This window comes from Hirundo rustica, chromosome 2 (assembly GCF_015227805.2).
Source record: "Hirundo rustica isolate bHirRus1 chromosome 2, bHirRus1.pri.v3, whole genome shotgun sequence".
Lineage (NCBI taxonomy): Eukaryota > Metazoa > Chordata > Aves > Passeriformes > Hirundinidae > Hirundo > Hirundo rustica.
The window spans coordinates 77,424,326-77,447,460 of NC_053451.1; the positions used below are offsets into that span (position 1 = coordinate 77,424,326).

Below are 23,135 nucleotides of genomic sequence, written 5' to 3' on the forward strand. Positions count from 1 at the left end.
TGTGAATCCTCAAAGAAGGAAACACAGTTCCTTGAAATATAAGGACTATTACAGGGGCCATTTAATTTGCCCTGTAGCATCTGAAACTCTTCAACACAACACAGAGATAGCTGAGGCATCCAAAAAAAAAAAAAAAAAAAAAAAAAAAAAAAAAAAAAAAAAAAAAAAAAAAGTAAGCAGGAAGGGCAAAGTTGAAGGAGTTAGTAAAGGGGAAAGAAATTATCAATTTTTTACTTCAGCCAGTGAAAAAGAAAAAAAATATATCGTGCAAGAAAACAAAAACAATGGCATAAGACTAAAGTGTGGCAAAGGATTTCAGGTAGGAAATTAAGCAGGTGAAAAACCTCCCCCTCCCCGACAGGGATGTCATGAAGAAGAAACGAATACATGTAAAAGCCCATCAGATAACTCAGCTGAAGAGCATCATCATGGTTTGACCAACATATACTGAGGTCTACTCACATGGCAAATTGGCAGTAGACCTTGCCTGGGAAAAGCATTGTTTTTAGGACAAAACCATTCACACAGGAACTTCCCTACTACCCCACCAAATGCCAAAGAACAGAGCAAGATCTCTTTGGACAAAATACATTTGCCTCAAAAAATTCCCACCAACTCCTCCCATTCCACACACTAAAATGTAGCAGTCTTGTAACAAGAACAGATCCAGAGCTTCTCCCGGCGGGCACCTTAGGAGTACATGTTAATCAGCTGCCAGTCCTGCAAGCGGTGAGCAGTGAAGTTCTTGCTCACCCGTCTCCCACGCCACCTGCTGAGTATCAGAACAGCCCAGTACCACAGACCAGACAGCAGCATCCCGCCAGCTCTCCCTCCCAGGGGTAGTAAATGATTCAGTGAACAAGATCTGCCTGAATAGATACCTGAAGAGATGCCTGTAATTCAGTTGAGGGCAGTAAGAGGGCATGCCAAGGCAAACACATTCCAGGTGACTTGCAACACCGTGTGAAATTTCACCCTATCATAAATAACACAGTAAATGTGAATGTTGCATTTCCCAAGGTACTGGTCAGACACAACCTTTTCCCTAAAGAGCAGACATGGAGGAAACGTATCACTGCTGCTCCTCAGCCCTGAAAGGCAGATCAGATGGATTCCTGCAGCAAAGATGACAACATTATCCACTCATCCCACCTGCTGTCTCTGGGATAAAGAAGGATGTTTCAAAAGCCTTGCACTCTGGCTGTCAGGGCACACATAGGGCATAAATACCTGGGAAGACAATGAACAAAGGTGTATGCCTTCCTCTTTCCTGATGTGACCTTTTCCCTGTGTTCTAGCTGTCCACACTGCGATAACTCTATTTCACCACAATTTAAGGCCATACCCTGCCACAGGCATGAAAGCCAACCCACTCAGTATGATGAAAGCAGATTTTTGTGTGTGTGTGTGTGTGTCTACCTTATTTGTCAACAATCAGATTCAACAACCCATGGATAAAACAGGCATCATCTAAGAGGAGAGAAATCCTTCCCAAGTGTGGCCACTGGGGCTGTTCACAGACAGAAGATGACGCAGACAGTTGCCAAATTGTGGGTTCTATGTGCAGTTCATCACTGGTCTAGAAAGTTGCTTTTCCAGAGGTGCACAGCCAGTCACTCATTACAACAGCACTACCTCTTGAATTAAGCAATGTTCAGAAGGTGAGGCTCACATCACTAATTTTAGCAGTCTAAAGAGAATGTCTGAGGTAATCATCTCAAAGTTCTTCCTCAATAAGTGAAAAGAGACAGGGATCCCCAGACAAACATCTGTGAGGTCAATGGACTGGATCACCCCCTGGAAGCGTCCATCTACAGGGTAAATCCTAAATTTGAGACAGCTATGTTAAGACAGAGAGATCCCATTCAAAATTAGCAAATGGCTCAGGCTTGTATTTCATAGGTGAGACCCATGTTTGTATTACAAATTCCTCATGGATTCCTCCCTATCCATTGCCATGTTATTGAAGAATAAGGGGTTTTTTAATAGGGTAACCATATATCTTATTTTGCTGTGCCTTCCTAACTTCATGCCAAAACACTCCTAAGAGCTGAGAGGTTCTTCCTCAGGGCTTGCTATTGCTTCTCATGTCTGTGTTTTACCTGCCCACAGGCAGCATATTCTGAAGTGCCAGACATTTCCACATCTCCCTTTCCAAGGACAGCTAGCAAAGGTAATACCTGACAGCTCAGTAAAGTGAGGCTAGCTGACAGTACCATGTCTGACTTGATCCTGTCTTATCCAAGCTGAGGAGAAGAACTGGCCTGAAGAACAGCCCTATTTCACAAAACATATCTCATTTCTTATTCATGGCAAAGCACCTTTTCTTTCTGAGGCTCAGAATGCCTGGAGGGAACTGATTATTCTGGTGATCCTTTTCACACCGTTGGCTAAGACTCTGCCAAAGATGTTATGACCAGGGTCTGTCAGCAGTGCAAAGAGTTGTTTGTGATCTTTGCAATTTTAACACAGTCAGTTCATCTGGTGATGTAAATGTTTTATTTGCTATTCACTTACTGATACCTGGCCAACATCCAGTGAGATTCTGAGTGATCACATATTTTCAGCATGTGACCATGTCATGTCAGTGGAAAGCAGATTCCCTGCAAACACTTCTGCTGAGTGTACAGACTCATTATATCAGACTCTGGTAACTACCTGCTCCATTTTACTGTATCCTGCTCAAATTAGAAGATTAGAAGGAGTGTCACTCAGCTGAATTGGATGAGACAACTCAGAGACAGGAATGTGCACATCCCATCTGGAAAGCTGACCACACTCCTTTCATGCCCCTTTTCACACATTTCAAGTTTAAGACAATGAACATCTCATTTAGAGGGGAAACTATCAGCTCTCTCTATTTTGACAGCTGAAATTACCATTCTTCCAAGGTCAGACTCTCTAGGTCCAACCATTTCTTCTGCTTGCATTATCCGCCTGCCACATTTGCTTGTTCAGGGGGATAAGGCGTGTGATGTAACCCTGAAAAGAGCTTTTTCTTCTCACAAGTGAAATAATAATTGCTGCTTGCTTTCCTGTGACTGGGTAGAGAATCTGATTGCGAACTCAGAGATGCATAGATCTGAACACTAATCGAGCAATGTCATTACAGAACTGCCACAATTGAGCTTATATTTAGGCTTTCCATGTTGTTTTCTGCTCTGGATTTTCCAGTTGAATAGATACCAATGGAAATTCTAAAAACAATAAAAATCTTTATTTTTCTTGAGCTTCAGTGTATTCACTTGGAAGTCATATTACACAAGAGGTCACAGTCTGGTTATTAACTTCAGCAACAGGTGAATTCACAAATCAGGGGCCATGTGTGCCAGTGCTTGTAAGTGATCAGAAGTTAAGGATTAATTAGTGTACAACTACTCTGCTCTAGGACAATGAGGGGAGGACTTCTCTGTATCTACATCCCTCTTCCATGTTTTATATGCACGGCACATATTTTCCAGTAGAGGGTGCAAAATTCATCTCCAGCAGTACAAAAGCACTACGTTCCTGCAAGCCTGTATTTGTGAATGACAAAACCTTTTCACACTGTTTCTTTCTCTATTTGTAAGTATGGGATTTGACATTAAATATTTGACAGTAAAAAATCTCATCCCATGACATTTGTAATATAGATGACTTCATAAGAATCTGCCCATTTTGCATCCTTTTACAGTCAATAAAATGAATCAGGCACTCAGGGACATAGTTCTCTCTTTTCACCCTATATTAATCAGCTGAGTAGCTCTGCAGACTCCTTTGACTATGGAGCTCTGATGACTAGCCCAGATGTGGACATCTGTGCTTTGGCCATCCAAGTTAAGCAGAATGCCACATCTTGCATTTGCCAGGAAATGCTCTACAGTGACAGTGTGGAACAGGGTAACCTATAATGTGCTTATTGCCAAACACCACTTGTCCTAGTAACTTCAAATGTAAATGAACTTGTGGGAAGTCCTGATTACTTTGTTTGTGGGACTACCATCAATGTTGCAATACAGAACAGAATGAAGGGTCATTTGCAGAGGCATTGAAGAAGTCTTGGCTGGCAAGGGAAGGGAGAGGAAGAGAGGTGTCACTGTGGTTAGACCACATTGTTACCTCTGGCAGCTGTCACACAGATCAATAACTTACTTTATTCAAGTGTCATCAATCTCTGTTACCACTTCACATGGCCTTAGTCAGTGATCTTTAAACTTCACAGAGCAGTGGATCTTGAGGAAGAGTTTGAAAGCTTGAAGTAAACCCTTCCTGCTAAGCCTTCCTCATAATTCTTCACATGGAAATGAACAAGTATGGATCATTATTCAAAATAATGACTCATTTCAAAGATGCAAATGCTGTGGAGATTGTATCACCTCCACTGGATATGATAAAATCTTGATACACAGTTCTGTGATTTATGCACTCACAAAGGGCTGCTTTCAGCTCAAATACATAACCCGGTCTCTTAAGCATATATGAAACAGTCATCACACAAAAATACTTCAGTTAAGGTGTCTCTGCATATTCAAGTGCAAAGCCAGTGTCATGTTTCTAGCCATGCTTCAGCCAAATGGGGAGGTTACACAGTGTGCCCTCTGTGGTTTCAGCCTATAAAGGTGGGCAAAGTTTTGCATTTCTCTGGTCTGAAGATTGCTTCCAAGGCACAAAGACATCTCAGCCTCAGCCTAGCTCCCAGGAGGCAGGGATAGGAAATGTAGTGGTGTTGTCTTAATTTAAGAAGCAACAAGAGTCTAAAAAAAATACATGAGCATACTAATACATAAGGCAAGGTCGATGCTTACCATGACCATTCAGAGATCCTTTCTGACATGGGCATCAGAAAGTGGTTTAGGAGCTGGAGAAACAAAGTTCACAGCTGCTTCACGCCTTCAATGAAATACTCCAATATTGAGCAAGTAAATCCCTCATTGACTTGCCTCTTCTGGAGCTGATCCTTCACTGCTTCCATCATCATCATCATCATAGCCACCAGGATTGAGCTCATAATCATAGAATCGTAGACTCATAGAATCATAGAACCACAGAATATTCTGACTTGGAAGGTGTTGGAGTCCAGGGCATTCCTTTGGCTGCCCTGGAGGGTCAGAGATCTGGATTGGGGGGTCTGGGACCCTGGCCCAGAGCCCAGAGGGACATTGGCTTTGATCCCAGTCCATGGGAAAGGCTTCCTGCACTGCGGGAAGGATTGCAAGCCACAAGAGTGTGAAAGATAGTAGTTCAGCTTATCACAGGGTGAGAAAATAGTAGATTTGGGTTTTTAGTATGGAAGTGAATGGGAGCAAGATGGAGGATTTGGGGCATTGTCTCCTGCTTCTTCTTTCTTCTTCCCTCACTCCATTTCAGCAGTGACAGTGGCACAAAGTGGTTTAAGGAGATTGGGTCAAAGTAGGGATGATCTTTTTAGTATAAGTGATAGGTATTGGCAAATAATGGTAAATAAAGAATACGTAACAATTAGTATAAAAGATAGAGACAGCCCAGTGTGGGAGGAGTCGCCAGATGCCCGAGCAGCTGCACAGACCTTTGTTGGGCACTTGTAAGATAAGAAAAAATCAACAAAGAACGCAACCTTGAAAAATCAGAACCCGAAGACTCCGTCTCTTTCTTGAGTCTGGCTCAGAGCTTTGCAGAAGGCAAAAAGACTCTAAAACCACCTGAATCTTGGAACAAAAACTGAGAGGAAGAGACCTATCAGGATCATCAAGTCCAGCACCTGGCCAAGGACCATCCCCAAAAGTCACACTGTGTGCCTGAGAGCATTGTCCAAACACTTCTTGAGCTCTGTCAGGCTTGGTGATGTGACCACTGCCCTGGGGAGCATACTCCAGTGCCCAACAACCTTCTGGGTGAACATTTCCTGTTTTCCAACCTTAACCTCCCCTGACTCAGCTTCATGCCCTTCCCTCAGTCCTGTCACTGGTCACAAGAGAAGATAGCGGTTCCCGCCCCTCCAGCTCCCCTTGTGAAGAAAGTACTACTGGCAGTTATTTTTTAATGTGAACTATTTAGGGAGCTGGTCATGAGCAGACATAATTTAAATAAGATTGCAAGTCTCTGGACGCACAGTGTAGAAATAATTGTATGAACCAGTGCCTGGCTGTTCTGAAGGGAGACACAAGGCAGAACAGGACTAGAGCTCATTGACATGACCTGGCAATTTCATCCTTCTATTAGAAAATCTGGCAAGCTCTACTGATGAGTACAAATTATTCCAAAATTAAATGCATGAGAGGGTGATTATACAGGGCCACCATCGTAACTCTGGGTATTCTCAAGCTTGCAAATATATTGGGACAATAGAGCCAAGTCACTGAAGGTAATGGAACACTAAAGTGAAAAGTATTGTGTTGCAACAGTACAGAGCATGCCCACATGCTAAACGCTATCCTCAGCGCTCATCTGAGGATCAGGAAGGCCTTGAGATGGCTTATCTTGCCAGGCATGACTGCTGCCATACAAGAAAAAAAGTGAAATCAGCATCAAATATTGGAAGTCATCAGGAAAAAAACCCTCAGAAACACCTCTTCTTCAAGGCTGTTGCAGCCCTATCAAAACCAAATTGACATGACTCAAGTATTTTATTTCCCTATTGCAAAAAGCTCAGGTGTGGCACAACCTAACACAGATGTCATAGTTCATTGCAAACTGCTGTTTAGTGGAGATGACGACCAACAGCGACCTGAGATTCACAACCAGCTCATTTGGGAACTCTTCTGTCATAGATTACACACTAAGGCATGTTCAAAACCCAGACAGTGTGGAAGGGAAAAAAAGAAGTATGAAAAGGAAAATCCTAATGGAATTATTGTCTGGTGGGCATTTTTAGGCCTGCAAAGCAAAGCTACAAGGGAATTACAAAGGAAGTACCTCTGTGTTTTGCAGGTAAATCTAGATAATTCCTGATAAGGCTAATGAATAGCTGTAATTGTTTCATGCCCATCCCACTGCTAGTAATGAATTATCCTAGGGATATACTGGTAGTGTGCAGTAGTATGTAAGAATATCTATTGCAGAAGAAATTCTATGGATAAAGAGAGGCCCTGTCAGAGTCATCATTTGTAGTGTCCTATTATAGATTTCTGTCAGGAAAGGGAAAATAACATTTTCATCTGCTAAGGGGAGGGATGGTATATGTGCTGTGTTATCTTAGTCTCCTCTACTTATTCTAAACCATTTTTTTTCTCTGGCTATTTTATGAATTGGTTTCATCAGTCTGTAATGGTAATTCTTACTTACAGAGTTGTGTATGTATTTAATGTCATTAAGAAAACGTGAAACTATGGTTGGTGGGATTGCTACCAAATAATTTTTCTCCAATATCTAGGAAATAAGAGTTTTGATAAGAGCCTGATCTCTTCTGAGACATAGTATAAGGCAGGGATATATAAAATTACTTGTCACGCTTTCAATATACGTAGGAGTGTTCTTGTTTGCTGTGTTCTAACACATAAGAAATTTTCTTTGTGAAAGATCAGCGGTTAGTATTTCAGCCTGTTCAAAAACCTGCAGAGCAAATTCTGCTCTCAGGGGTGTGCATCCTAGCCTAATGGCTTTATTTTATTTACTTGTGCATATTAATATATTCAGTGATTCTTGTGCCACAAAAAGGACTTGCGATAATTTTTTGGCATGATGAGTTTGTGGCATAAATCTTTCCCCTAAGCACAGAGACAAGCTTTGATGTATTCAAGGGAAGGCTTCCTTCACCGAGTTCAAAGTTCAGAAGTGCAAAGGCACTTCTGATTAGAAATTAACCACAACACTTTACAAATGAGAAGGGAACGATGTATTCCACGCCTGAAGAACTTAGCAGGGACTGTTCCCACGAGCCAACAGACCACCAGCGTGCCGAGAAATGTCTCACAGGAGAGAGGTTGAGTTCAGGGGCAGCACAAACAGGAGAGTGACCTCTTACAGTCCTGCCTTGGAGAGCAAGCCTGCAACACATGCTGTTACATGCCTTACTTACAGCTCTCTGCATGGCTCCAGCCACATGGTAGATATTGAGCTGGATATCCAGAAGGATGCCCATCCTTGGGACATCATACCAGTCCCAGGGAGTTCAAGCAAATCGAACCTTCCACTCTTTTCTCATGGCACACAAACCCCTGAGCTGACAGACAGAGGCAGCAAGTTAATCACTGAAATGCATCTGGGCAAGGAGCCTGTCAGCTGACAGGCATGGATCCAAGGATGCCACTGCTCCCTGCCAAAAGCCAAGAACTACATCAGCACTTGTGAGACTCTCGGGGCAACTGGGCAGTTTCTGCTTGCACAAGACACTCACTGTGGGAGCTACTGCTGAAGATTTGAGAGGGCAGAGGGATGAGGGCTTCAAACCCGAGATGCCAGTCTGCTGAGCCACTCATGCCGTGATTCACTGGGATGAGAACAGGCAGCCGATGTGTACAAGTTAGGTGGAAGGCCTTGAAGAACCCAGGACAATAATTGGGCTGCTGGAGTGGGTGAGAAGGGGCTACTCAGTCAGCTCCCCAGGCATGAGATTTGCTGGAAAAACACAAGAATTATCTTCTACTGAACACAGGGGGATAGCACTTTCCCTTTGATTTAACAGTGGTTTTTCATTTCCGTCCTTTAAACTCAGTCCTCAAAACCCATCATGTTTTCCATTTCTCTGATCACCCTCTACAGAGCTGGGGAGTGACCTGTGCCTGAGGCTGGCAACCTTCAGCCTTCATTCCCACAGAAGTGGTGGATTGACATAGAGAGAGCCTGCAGGCAGGAGAGAGGCACTTGTGCTTTTGGTGATGCTTAAGCCAGCCTCAGTCTGCAGAAAGGTCCAGCACTGGGGCTTGTGCTGCCAGAGTTGGAGAACAGTTGTGGCAGAGGTGGATAAAAACCTCCTGCAAAGAATAGGCAGGCAAAGGGCTTGGAGCAACCTCCAGGGCATACACCTGCTCAATGAGGATCCCAGCTTGAGCTTAGATCCTGTTTGGGATGGGAAGGAAATTGAAACTTGTTCAGGCATGTGATCCCAAAATCAATATTTTCACAGCTCAGGGCATGTGACGTGCCACTGGAAGGTGCCTGGTGAGGACAATGGCTGGCACAAAACTGCAGCTCCACACAGCTCCAGTCACTGACCAGCCTGCACACCGGCTCTATGAGCTGGTGCCTACAGCCCATGCCTCTAGATTTCCTTTACAGGCAGGAAAATTCCTCCCATAAAAATGCACACTTTCCAGAGATGTCCTATATTTAACTGGATGGGAGGGGGTAGGTTTGGATTTTTGGCTGGCAATAGAATTTCATGCATTCTTATGTCTTGCATTTCATAGTAAAGCACAGAACTTCACACTAACAGTATATTCAGTGATTGCACACACTTCTTCCAGCTAAAATTTAACATTTGTGTCCAGTTCTCTAATGGATGCAGCAAGCCTGTAGCTTTTGCATGCCATGTCCTAACTCTCTCTTACAAAATCAGGTTTTTCTTGTATGTATTTAGAAAAGTTAACAGTTCCCAGAATACCACATGAACAAAATGCTCTGGGCCGTCTTCCCAAATAAATCCTTAATCCTCAGACATCACTGAAAGTAATTTTTGTCAATAGCACACCATCCAGTAGAAAAACAAAGAGCAGTCATTTACAAAAACTAAACACACTGGTGTCTCCAGTCTCAATGTTTGGCATCTGTTGGCGTTTTTATTTTGCTGGCATTTGTCAAGCAATTTACTATCAAAATCCACCGCTTCATCACCTGGAGACCTGTGAAACACGAATTTGCTGTTGAAAGATTTTCTGATTCCCATCTACATAAAATAACTACACCAAACACTGGGAAAGAAAAGGAAACTGAACTTTCCCAGAGCTAGCACCAAGTAAAGAGATTGCTGCATTATCTCATTGTCTCCCACTATGCAACTCTTTTGAAAACAAAAAGTGCAGTGTGATATTTAAATCCATATAATACCACCAAAGTCAGAAACATGCTCAGTTTCCCACCATCGGCATGAGGCACCATCCAGTGCTGCAAACTCTCCTTATAAACCGCAACTTCAGTCAAAACTATTTAAGAATTTCTCCTTTTCTAAAAGACAAAAGGCATTTCTGATATAAAAAAAGAGACTTTACATAGTTTTAATGCTCAGTTCTCAAAAGTGATTCTGCCCTTCTTCACCTAGATTGCAGCTGAAGTGAATTAAAAAGCTGCAATGAACACATAAATGAGCCACTGAAATAAGCAATCAGCTGAGAAAAGACACTTGAACAAAGAGGAAAACAAAGAAGAAAACAGAAGAAAACCCCCCAGTGCATACCTGGATCTCTATTATCAGTGGGAAAGGCTTTATTTCTTTGCAAGGGCAAGGCAAGGTAGAACTACTGCAATGTAATGAAAGAAAAATACTTTCCGTATGGGACCATGAAAGCATTAACATAACAGGCAAAGCACATTATGTCCTGCCCTTGGCAAATGTCTTGCTGGCTACTCTGGACTGTGACCCAGCAAAAATAAGCAGTCCAAATGAATTTTCTCCTAGGTAATATACTGCTTCATTTGCTACACTCAGTAGTGGACTGTTTCTTCAAGAGTCAGTGTGGAGGCTGGATGAACATTGCGCTGAAGAAATAGGAAAACACGGTGCTGCAAACAGATTGCATGCAAAAACAAGCTGAAGTGTTGCTTGGTACACTAAAAAACTTCCAAGTACCTTTGATCCATTCGACTTTTGAATAGACAGTGCTCTCTGCAGATGGAAGACAAGGAGGAACTTGATTGTGTCCCCCAGCACAAACACACTGATACTGATGCCTTTCTTTTAAGATGCCTCTTTCTCCTCACGTGTCATTACTGCCACTTTCATTTGTGATTTCTTAAGCTCAGAAATTTAAACTGGATTTTAAATTTGTCCTCTTTATCCAAGAGCCTCTACACCTGGAGGCAAACCCCCCCTTCCACTGGAGGGTTTTACCCACTTCTCTTTCAAATACACACACCACGTCAGAAACCAAATCAAACCAGAAGGATCAAAAGGAGCAGTATTGATGATGGATCAAATGCACACTAACCACAACCGGCTTATTGATTTTTAAATCTGCCACATATTATTTCCTCATTCTCTTTGTTTCTGAATTGCTTGAGCATGTTGATCTAAGACAGCTTTTATCTCTACCTTGTCACCATGACCTTTTCTGATCCCAGTCCATTCGCTCTCAAATTAATTATGCTGCAGAAGCTGCTTTGCTCCAGGTTGTGGTTTTCATGGTCTTGGTTAAATTAAATCTTTCTATGCTACCAGCTGGGACAACAGGTGCTTGACAAACAATGGGACCAGGGGCAATAAACCACAACACCACTTCACAACCATTCCCTGAGTAAATAAGGAGCCCCTGTGGGAACTGGGAAGATGAAGGCATGTGGAAGAGCTTCCTTGCAGACAGAGATGCTGGTGGGAATGTATAAGGCAGAAACTCACCTTCACCTATCTCCCCTTCCTTCAGACTGGAAACAGGGACAAATGCGTGTTGAGGGCCAGGCTGCACCTAAGCAGGGCTACGTAAAGAGCGTGGTGTAAATTATCACCCCTCACTCATGCTGTGCTGCAGCCTATTTCTGCCTCCTCCAGGGCCCTGCCAGTCACCTCACATCTCCACAATCACTCTCTCCAGTTGCTGCCACCCCTTGTTAGCTGAAACACACACTGAACAGCTTTGCTCCTGCATTCACTTGGGAAATTCCTCTTTTCCAGGAGCTTGTCTCTTCTTCTCATCTCTGCTCTGTTGTCTCAGGAAGGGTGTTACACTGGTAGAGCTAAAGAACTCTGAGTCATGTTCCCCTCTGGGGTTTTCTTTAGCATGTCCAGGAACATCCTAAAAAACAAATTATAGGAAAAAAAAGAATGACCATGGAAAAATTTCCGTATGTGTAAACAGCTGAAAAAGTAGTTAAATGTACTGCTGTTATGAACTGAAATACACCAGTCTGTGAAAAGAAGATTTCAGCATGTGTGCTGAAATAACAGGGTAGCAGGGACCACATGGAATCATGTTCTGGGCATAACATATAATCTGTGATCATTAGTGCACCTGGGTGCCACTTAGAGCGATAATAAGCCAAATGCAGCCCAGTGCTACACTCTACCTGCTCCAGCAAGGTAACAAAGTCACAGGGTAATAAAGTCAGGTTAGGAGGGACCTCCAGGGGTCATCCAGTCCAAAGCACATCTAATTAGATGGGCTTGTTCAGGGCCATGACCGGTAACGTCTTGAGCACCTCCAGGGAAGGAGATTCCTGTCTGGGCAGCCCTCTCCCAGTGCTTCACCAGCCTCCTGGAAAACAAGTTATTCTTAATACCTAAAGGGAATTTCCCGCCTTCAACTCATGCCCCTTCTCCTGTCACTGTGCTCCCTGCAGAGGGTCATCTCCTGCTTCTGCATGTCCTCTGGCTGGGAGCTCTCCTGGTGCCTGTAAAAAATGACAGACTCCTCATGCCCAGATCTACCAGGTGCTCAGGAAGCAGCAGAAACCAGCTGTGGAACACAAGGGCAGAGGATATGCTCGGTGGGAAAGCATTCCCACTGCAGGGACACTGGTCTCCAAACACTGTCCCACTGCTCAGACACTGGTCAGGACTCAACTTCTTTGTCTTTATGGCTCACTGGCAAGGATCACTTCTGAACACTGACTGCTCTGGAAAACTATTTGCCTCTCTACCTGCCACCTCAGTTAAATCCTTTTAAATCCCATTAGATACAACATTCTTTTAATTTGAAAACTTTCTAAAATTCTGCAAACTTTTTAAATTGAATGGCATAGGGCCACATGTTCTTAAAATCTGTCCGGAGGTTTCTTGCCTTTCCACAACACCCTGCCTGTGCTTAGCAAAACTTAATTTGATGTGGCGGCCACTTCTGACAGACAAAAGCTGCACCTGTGCTGTTGGCCAGGAGGAATGCACCTCCAGGAAAGTAGGAGATGCACCTCTTCACATTTCCTGCTGAGTTTGTTAAACAGGTTATATCTATTTTTCAAAGATTGTATTACAAACTTTCAGGGAACAACACAGGCTTTTCTTAAGAAAATTAAGGCAAGCTAAAAAAAAAAAAAAAAAAGAAAGAAACAATGCATTAATCACGGTGTCAAGAAACAAAGTTGGTAATGTCTGAATGCACTAAACAGAGAGAGGGAGAGGGGAAAGTTTATTGGCTTGTGGAATGCAATTTTTCACTCCTTTAAAATGCTCTGGATTGTCAGTTCCTATTAATTTTTTACCTTTTGTTATGTAATATATGAACTGCATAGCTAAAAATCATTCTTGTCCTGGCAGTTTACAAAAGACGTGCAGTAATTTAATTTAATTCCTTTTCCCACCACTTAAGAAAAACAACGACAGCAGCCCCAGCAAGGACTGGTGATTATTAACTGATGTTCCCAATCTGATGGATATATATATTTTTTTAAGTGAGACAGAAACATTCTTTTGTTTGCTCTCTTTTGAGGAAGAGGACCTGGTTGCTCATTTTTTAGGCAGCACTTTGTTCTGCACAACGCAGAGCACCGTGGAGCTCCTCACTTACCATTGTGTTAATCTCCTCTAACGTACGTGCCAGTTTGGGCTGCCCTCCCTAGACCGAGCACTGCCAGCAGACCTGACCTTGCCCAGCTGATGACATTCTTATGAGCCTGTCCATGTTCCCCACATGTCTGCCTTACTTTTTCAATATCCAGATTCTCAGGGAAGCCCTAGCAAACAAGGAAGCTGTCCTTCAGCCTAAGAAAAATAAAGCTGGGGCTTTTTCCTTTTGCACAAGTGCTCTCTGCGCCCTGGAAATCATAACATGGCAAAGCCAGGAAAGAGTCTCAAGTTGCTCTACCTATGCATGGTAAAATTACAAGAAAAATTACTCCAGGATGAAGGCATGACGACCCTAGCCTGCTTATCCTGGCTGCAGAACAAATGCTGTTGTCATCCAGTGTTTAACTTACGAGGCAATAATGATGACTTGTGATTTTGAGCCTGCAAGAGCTAAAATAATATCCTGTATTTCAGACTTGAGAGCAAAACTGTCTCTAAGGGGTTCTTCTGTACATGGCAATATAATAAAAGTTTGTACATTATAAAAATCCAACTATTTAGCAATATTCCAGCCCGATTTGTAAAATGTATGTAGTTCATAAACCTCAGTAGCCTGGGGTTAGTCTCTGCTGACTGGAAGCTAGCCAGTGTTATTCCAGTCCACAAGAAAGATGTGAGGGAAGACCCAGGGAGCTACAGACCTGTTAGTCTAACTTCAGTTCCTGGAAAAGTTGCAGAGGAGATCACACTGGGTACTGTCAAAAGACATTTAAAGAACAATGCAACCCCCAGCAACAGTCAACACGGGCTCACAAAGAGAAAATCCTGTTTAACTAATTTCATATCCTTCTATGTTAAGGTCACCTGCCTAATGGATGAAGGAAAGGTGGGGGATGGAGTTTTTCTGGATGTAAGTCAGGGTTTTCATGCTGTCCCTTACAGCATCCTTCCACACAAGTTGTCCAGCTGTGGGATGAATGGATTTGTGGTGTGCTGGCTGAAGGACAAAGTCCAAAGGGTGGTAGCAGGGTTGCACCTGGATGGTAAATGGTGAACTGTGGTGTTCCTCACACCTCATTCCTGGGGCCAGATCAGTTCCATATCAGCAATCTGGGTGCAGGATTTGAACACTTGCAGCTGATGACACCAACCCAGGAGGTGCTGTTGACACTCGTGGGGGACAAAAGGTTTTGCAGAGTGATCTAGATACATTGGAGCACTGGGCTATGATTAATGGGATGAAATTTAACAAGTCCATATGCTGGATTCTGTACAAGGACAGAGTAATGCTGGGAATGAATATAAATTGGCAGAGGAGTGGCTGGAGAGAAGCTCTGCAGAGAGGGATCTGGGGGTGCTGGTCAGCAGCAGGACCAGTGTGAGTCAGGCAGGTGTCCTGGCAGCCAGGAGGGCAAATCCCATCCTGGGGTGCATAAAACAGAGCCTCACCAGCCTGTCAAAAGAGGAGATTATCCCTCTTTTTTTAACACTGGTGCAGCCTCACCCAGAGCGCTGTGTGCAGTGCTGGGGCCACAATTTAAGAAGGATGTTGAGCTCTTTGAATGCATCGAGAGGAGGGCAACAGCTGGTGAGAGGGCTGGAAATTATGTCCTATGACAAGTGGCTGAGTACTCTGGGCTCGTCTGGTTCGGAGAAAAGGAGGCTGAGGGGTGATCTCTTTGCTCTTTGCAATGAGGGGAAGAGGGAGATGGATGTGATGATCTCTTCTCCCTGAAATCCAGCAATAGGATGTGTGAAAACCATTCAGAGCTGCACCAGGGAAGGTTCAGACTGGACATTAGGAAGCATTTCTTTACTGAGAGCATGGTCAAATCCTGAAAGAGTCTTCCTAGAGAGGTGGTGGATGCCCCAAGCCTGTCAGTGTTTAAGGATATACCCTTGGACATACCCTTAATAACATGCTTTAACTTTGGGTCAGTTCTGAAGGCAGCTGGACTAGATGATTAGTACAGGTCCCTTCCAACTGAAATAGCCTATCCTAAACACATACTAATATTCCTCCCCTAAATGCCACTTTTATGCCCAAGAATCAATGAAACTTGCAAAAAAAAAAAAAAAAAATGAACCACTTGTTTTTCTTAAAAAAATACATGACCACCTTTCTTAAGTCCAAGGGAATAAAGCCAGTCCCCAGTCCAAGGGAATAAACCCCATACTCAGTCAAATGACCTGGCACAAAACTGTGCCATTGTATTGACAAGACCAACTTATGAACAGAAGAAAATGGAAATCAGTCCCACAGCAGTCTGAGGAACTTTCAAAAACTTCCAAAATCATAACTTTTCCCGAAACACAGGAACAAAAAACCCAACAACAACAACAAACCACAACAAAAACCCACCCAAAAACCACCGAAAAAAACCCCACCAAAACAAAGGCCGAGTCTTTCTCTCTGCTACATAAACTATAAATAGCTAAGAAAGCCAAGTAAGCAAATCCAATGCCAGAGCCATGGTGGCAGGAAGACAGAGGTTGAAGGGACACACAGAAATATCTTCATATGGATGTCAAAGTTCCTACCACATCAATAGGGAGAAAAGAGACCACCGTATCCTGGAAAACTGGAAGATGCGTGAGTTAAGCTCAAGGTAAAGGGACTTGCAGTTGCACAAGAGAAAGAAGCTGAAAAAATTATACAGAGGAGAAACACAGCCTCCCAGATGAATATTTTCCAATGTCTTATCCTTGCAGATTCCAGTCAGCATGAAGAAAATGTCACAGGGGAAGAGTATCTCTTGCAAATTCCCTTACTCTTCAGCCTGGGGTGAACACTCAACCGCACACTGTCATTTTGTGTTTACATCACCAAAGATGAGATCAGATGTGCAACATCTTCCTCTGATTTTAGATGAGAAAGATGGTAACAACTGGACTAGTAACATAAAACATCCTCAGAAACAACAGTGTCAGGAGATGAAAGGAGGAGCTTTTCCCTGAAGCAAGTCTGATTCTCATGTACACTGAGACCACTTTACAATGTTCCGGATAAACACAGGGCTTACCAAGAAACAAACATATAAATTAGACCTGCTTGAAGGGTCCTTATGGGCAGGCAGAGAGTGGGTTTGAAGTTGAAATAATTTCATTTGTCCTAAGCCACCTGCATGGGCTTGCCCTGATGTCCCTGGCAGCAGATAGGTGTCCCTCAGAGATGCGGATCCACACTGCACATGGCAGCCAAGCCCAGCTCTGTTGAAAGCAGCATGGTCTGGGACAGCACAAATGGTTTGGACATTACAATCAGAGGCCACGGCGGCTTCAGCAGGATTATCCACCCTCAGCAGGGTCACTCACCAGCCTGCCATTTCTGCTGGCTCTCTGGGAAGCAGTGCCTATGCTCTTCAGGAAGACCCTCTTCCTCTCCTTCCCAGACTCAGGAGCCCAGATGCAGGCCTAGATGTGTCCTGGCTATGTTCCTGTCCTTCAACACCCACTCCAACCATCTGGTTAATTCACGACAGTGCACCAAAAAGTTCTGGTGGACCTTGGCCAAAATTTGCCCAAATGCCACTCCCTGGATTCAACAAGAAAAGTAGTCTTACAAAAGAATAGCTGAGCTTCCCATGTCAAGAAAACACAATGATCTGGGTTGGGACTTGAGTCTCCTACTTCAGACTTGATTAGATTGTAGCTGATAACTTGGGTTGATCTGCTTTACCACCACCAAGTGATTCCAGTCTGCAAGATCTCAAAGCACTATGATGGGGGAGAATATAAAATCTTTCTTTCCTTTTTCCTTTCTGCTGCCATCCCCTGCAATAACTAGATCATGACATACGGAGATGGGACTTGGATCTGTAGCCATCCTGTGTTCCAAAGCGAGCTCCGGCTACAGCTCGACACCACACTGGAGGGTGGCTCACCTCCTTCATGACCCTGTTCCTTTTCCCTGCTGGGGAGAGAAGGTGGCGTCTTGGCATGGAGGTTGAATGGAGCTGTAGCACGCCCCATGCCCAGTGCTGCTGTGCAAACAAGCCTCCTGCCCGCTTTCCCCTCTCCCTCTCCCCTGCCAGTGCTGCTGTGCGTCACCTGAAAGTCAGAGGGTACCAGGGAGGCAGAGAGCAGGCAGAGAGCCACTGCCTCAGTGAATGCGCCTGTGGACCCCCTTTTGTGCTGCTGGAGCATTAACAGATCAACAAACACCCTGTTCCCACTAAGCCCTGACACATATCCAAAGGTACACCCAACTCTGAGGTTTTTTTCTCTCTCTCTCTTTTTTTTTTTTTTTTTTTTTTTTTTAAGGTATCTGTAAGGTGATTACATCCGGGTTTGCGTCCACACGGCAAAACCAAAGAGCGTTCTTTAGAAGAATAATGATGCAAATGTGGCTTCTTATCCTCCAGTGATTGCCCATCTGGCAAAAAGGTCTAGAAAATGTAACAATAGTTTTGAAATAAATAGGAGGAAAGTAAAGACCGGCAGTGTACTTTCCACATCAATGGCAAATATACTACTGATGTGGAAAGTAAACAGCTTCAAACAAGAGGAGAAACCACTGTGGATAACTCTCCACCTGTGAGCTGCAGGCTCGAATGCCACTGCATGAAAAGCGAGGTAGAAAATCCCAAGTTCATCACCTCACATTGCAAAAACCGGCATCAAACGCTGTATCACCTGTGGCTGGATAATATCAGGGGCCGGCTGAAATTCAGAGGATTAAAAAATCCTGCTATACGTTTCAAAACCTTACGTCCCGGTAGGAATATGGAGCACTCCCGGCGGGCACACCTGTATTCTACAAGCATTCCTCAAAGCCACCCTCCTGGCAAGGCTCTATGTGGGGAGGATGGGGGCCGTACGGAACGAAACGCAAACCTGCAGCTGGCGAGGAGGTGCTAAAGGCGCACCTGTCCCGCTGCTGCCGCCCTCTCCCGACCCCCGCACGAGCACCAGCGGAGGAAGGGGAATCTAACCCCAAATTACACGCGTTGCCGCTCTTTGCTTTCGGGTCTGGTTCGTTCCGCCGCCCCGGGGAGCGCCCCGCGGGGCCGTGCCGGGGTCCGCTCTGGGTCCCGGGGCGATGCCGGAGCCGGGCGGGGCGGGGCCGGTCCCGGGGCGATGCCGGGAACTGCCGGTGCTGATTGGGCTGCGCGGCCGCTGCCGCCGCCCCCGCCCCGCCGCGCTCGGCTCGGCTCGGCTCGGCTCGGCTCGGCTCGGCTCGGCTCGGCTCGGCTCGGCTCGGCTCGGCTCGGCTCGGCTCGGCTCGGCGCGGCGCGGCTCGGCTCGGCTCGGCTCGGCTCGGCTCGGCTCGGCTCGGCTCGGCGCGGCTCGGCGCGGCTCCGCCCGGCTCCACCCGCTGCCACCGGGATCCGCCGCCCGCGGCTCCGCCGGGATCCGCCGCGGCTCCGCGCCGCCCGCCGCCTGCTGCCGGGCCCATGGCGAGCACGTCGGCGGAGATCATCGCGTTCCTGCTGACCATCTCAGGATGGGTGCTGGTCTCCTCCACGCTGCCCACCGACTACTGGAAGGTGTCCACCATCGATGGCACGGTCATCACCACCGCCACCTTTTGGGCCAACCTCTGGAAGACCTGCGTGACCGACTCCACCGGCGTCTCCAACTGCAAGGACTTCCCATCCATGCTGGCTCTGGACGGTCAGGCTCCCGCTGACCCCCACCCCGACAGCTCCCGGGTGTCCCTGCGCCGCTCTGCGGGAGCTCCGGGGCGCTCCCGGGCCGGGCTCGGCGGGGCGGGCGGGCGGCGGGGATCGGGGCGCGCCCAGCGGGGCCGGGGGGCGGCGGGGACCCGGACGAAGGCGGCTCCCCGCGGGCTCGTGGGCTGGTGCCCCCGTGTTCCCGGGCAGGTGGCAGCGTGCTGCTTATGCACACCTGTGGAAGTGGGGATTTTTCCTCCCCCCCAAAAAACCCCCAAACCCAGCTGAGGTTATATTTGGTGCCCAAGTGTCCCGTTTTGGCCTCTCGTGCTGTCACTGCCTGCCTTTTTCCACCCCATCAGAAGAGCGCGTGTGTGGATTTGACACAAGAAGAATGCAGGCAGATTTTTCTTGCCGATTTATTTTCCGACTGTCGTGACATTCCTCTTTTTTATGGTTTTGCCAGCCATGCAACGGTCGGTGGAGAAGAACAAGCGTTGGCGTCGTTTTGTTTTAATTAATGTTCCTTTGCTGGTTTTGCTAAGTGGTTATTAACTCAGATGTAATTGCTTCATTGATAAATGACAGTGTAAAAGCTCGGGGCAGTCAGGGATGCAAAGGTATGCAGGAGGGATGCATAGCTTCGCTCAGCTTTAGGGCAGTGTTATTTGGAAGCAAAGCTAAGAGTTTCGCTATAGGGCTTGAAACCAGAGATTGAGTTGGTGCTGCATTTCTTCCCTGGTTAAGGAGAAGCATTTTTGCCCTTTAAGGAAGCTGTACTGGGAAACTGGTTCACTGCAGGAAATCTTTACAACTAAAGTTTTAGTCGATAAATCCACACTGATTATGGCAGGTAGAAACAGAAGTGTGTGTGACATCAGTGTAGCTTCAGGAGTGGCTGTAAAGAAATGGAGGAAAGGGTTCTAAAATTAGGGCACCTTTTCTAAGTTTTTATAGTTACAAATGAATGCAATATTCAGTGTTCCAGTGGCTTTGATACTCACAAAAGCTCATGCCTACTGTTCACAGTCTGGCAAGACATTCCCTTTGCACTGGAGTCTGAGAAGGCATTTTGATGTAAAAGCTCTGTTTAAGAGGAAAGGAAGGTCTGTTAATCTAATCACTAACAGAGATTAATACTAAGTGTAACAGGGATTAATATGAACATGACGTTAATACCAATATCAGAAAACCTTTAACCTCTGTGTGTAGAAAGAGCTGAAAGAGAACAAGATACCAAAAAGAGGTAACACAGGCAACCTTTACGCACCACTGTTGCAGGATGCTTCCCTCTGGCGGGGGGAGAACTGCTGTTCCTGGACCTTCTGCTGACCCAGCCCCACGGAGGCAGAGGGATTTGCCAGTCCTCTGAAGGGACAGGAGAGCTGGCTGGTCTCCACTGACATCAGTCACTCCGTGACCAAGTGTAGCAGCTGAGAGTGTAGTTTCCAGGGCTGGGCAAGGAGCAGGGGTCTCTGTGATCATTGGTGCGAAACCTTTTGGATCCCTTGAATCTATTGTTTAGCTGTTCTTTTAGGTATGGGTGAACTTGTTAGGAAAAGCATAGTTACAAAGTATGCAGAATTGGGAACGTTTAAATTTTCAAAAAGAAGACAACACTTGACCTCAAGATCCTTACCCTCCTTTCTCCCAAATGCTTGTGCATTGAAACCTTGTGTGTTAGATAGCATGTTCCATTTGGCCAAAGAATGAGTTTCTGAGGTGCCTTGTGAACAGTGAAATAGACATCAGCTCATTTTGGACAGGTGTGAATCTGAAATGCATGTCTAGAAAGGCCCTGTCCCAATATTTCTGGCCGGGTTGTTTATCAGTAGTGGAAAGTTCTTGGCTTCAGTGTTTCTCAACAGCACCTTTAAATGCTGTGGGGCAGATTCTGGTACCCTGGCACAGCACGAATGAAAGGCAGGCTGGAGGGAGAGTGATGTTAGCCCCCAGCACAGACCAGGCAAGCTGGGTGGGGTCAGAGGGGCAGCTGCTGCAGTCAGGGCTGCTTTCAGTCGGTAGCTTAGCCCAGACTCCCTTCCTTGTGCTTACAGGCTCTACGGGGAACCTGTCAGCAGCTGTCTCTGGGTGTGTGTGTCCCCTCTTCACCCTAACCCTTTCCCTGCGGGGGAGTGCACTTCAGGGCTGCGGCGTGTCACTTGTGGCCTAAAGAATTTGTGTCTCAACAAGTAGACAAAACTGCTTCAGCCCTTGTCTGGCCTCTTCCTTCCCTTGTCTTTCTCTTTGCCCAGACTTACATGTCTAAGGTGGATCCCATTCCCTGTGGCTGGGAATGTGGGAACATCCTGAGTCCATCCTCAGGTGGGGGACTCAGAAGACCCAAGCAGGGCAGATCTGGTTTCCTCTTCTCAGGTCAGTGTTTGTGAGCAGAAACAATAACCCTGAAAAGATACATGTAGTGACAGTATGTTACTCTGCTCAAAATGGTAGAGCATGACCGGAAAATTCCTGAAAATATTTCTGCTGAGCCAGGGAAATATGGATCTGCTCCACTCCTTCATCACATAGATGGAGAGGATTTGCCTTTCACAGCAGTTCCTCTTCTACAGATTTTTTTTTTTTTTTTTTTTTTTTTTTTTTTTTTTTTTTTTTTTTTTTTTTTTGTCGAATCGGAAGCATCTGAGTAAGCTGGACTTCTTATCCCAAGAGACTGCTCAAGTCTTCCAGGGGATCAGAGACAAAATGAAGGGAAAAGAAATCAGGGTGTGACTTTGCTTTGAGGAACCTGGTCTGTGTGAGGTGTCCCTGCCTATGGCAGGGGGTAGGGACCAGATGACCTGTGAGGCCCCTCGCTACCCAAACCTCGATGACTCTCTGAATCTACAGCAGTTGCTGGAGTTCTCCTGTGGAGGAGAAACCCTTCCTTCTTCAGAAGCAGTGTCATAGTTCAGGTCAGGGATGCTTAGGAGATGGTTCCTCTTCACCCTTGTTTTGGTTTCTGTCATGCAGTGGGCTTGGACTGTCCTGCCCAGCTTCCTGTGGGGTGGCACAGCAGCAGGGCTGCCCTCATGGCTTTCAGGCTATCATTCCACATGAATGGCTTCCAGAGAAAATTGCTTGTGGTCCCCTTCCACCTGCATGCATTCCTGTAGAAGAAATCAATTTGGCCAGCCCTCACTAGATGCTGAGACCCACATTCTGTATTGGAAGCAAAAATGCTCTTGCTCTCTGTGGGGCTGAAAGTCATTTTGGCTTTACTTTTTGTGCCACTGGTCATAGGTGGAAATTTACTGATGAAACCACATCCCCAAAAGAGGAGGTATCAGTTTCCATGTTTCCAACGGTGGATCTGATGACCTTTTGCAAGAACAGAGCTGAACAAAAATTCAATTATGAGCTAAAAGAGGGTATTAGAGCTTAGAAAGACATACAAAAGCAATGGGTGTGTACTTCTGGAAGGAATCTGTGCTGTATCCGTAAGGCAACCTCTTACACTTCACGTGATGCAGACTACAAAATGCCACCAGAGGCATTTATTGTGAAAGTGGCAGTCCCCAGAACTTTGCATATATTTTTTTTTTTTCCATAGTGTCATATGATATGAATATGTGAATGCCTTCTAACTCTTTATAAGCATGAGGCAAGCGTGAGAGCAGTGAGGCAAGAAAGATGAAGCTCTAACAAGATTAATCTGAATGCAAGACAAAACACATTTGTTTGAAACAAAGAAAAAACAAAACAAAACCCCAAAAAACCCAAAAAACAAACCACCACCAACAACAAAAAACCACCTTGAAATAGGTTTCTCTTGGAATGCTGCTAAACATGACCTTATGAGTAATGCATGTTTGTCTGCTTGTCTGTTTAAAACACATGGCTTTTGCTGCTTGGGAGCTTCATTTGGGTGGTTGGTATGTACATGACAGGTTTCCTGCAAGAGCTGATGCAAATACAGACAATAAACATTTGGAAAAGGACAGGCTTTAGTCTTGAGTGGAGAGCTGTGAAAAAAT

At 45.4% G+C, this 23,135-nt stretch overlaps 1 protein-coding gene across 2 annotated transcripts in view; it reads left to right on the forward strand.

Annotated features, from left to right (window-relative positions):
• The window catches only part of CLDN10 (claudin 10), a 54,462-nt gene that overhangs the window by 22,323 nt on the left and 9,004 nt on the right, over positions 1 to 23,135 (forward strand). Inside the window, exon 1 of one of the 2 annotated variants that reach the window (XM_040055990.2) lies at positions 18,917 to 19,159. The exons of the other annotated variant lie outside the window; for it this stretch is intronic. Coding sequence (XP_039911924.1) covers positions 18,940 to 19,159 — 220 coding nt within the window. The 5' untranslated portion in view covers positions 18,917 to 18,939. Of the gene's footprint in view, positions 1 to 18,916; positions 19,160 to 23,135 lie in introns of those variants that run through there. 2 annotated transcript variants of the gene reach the window in all.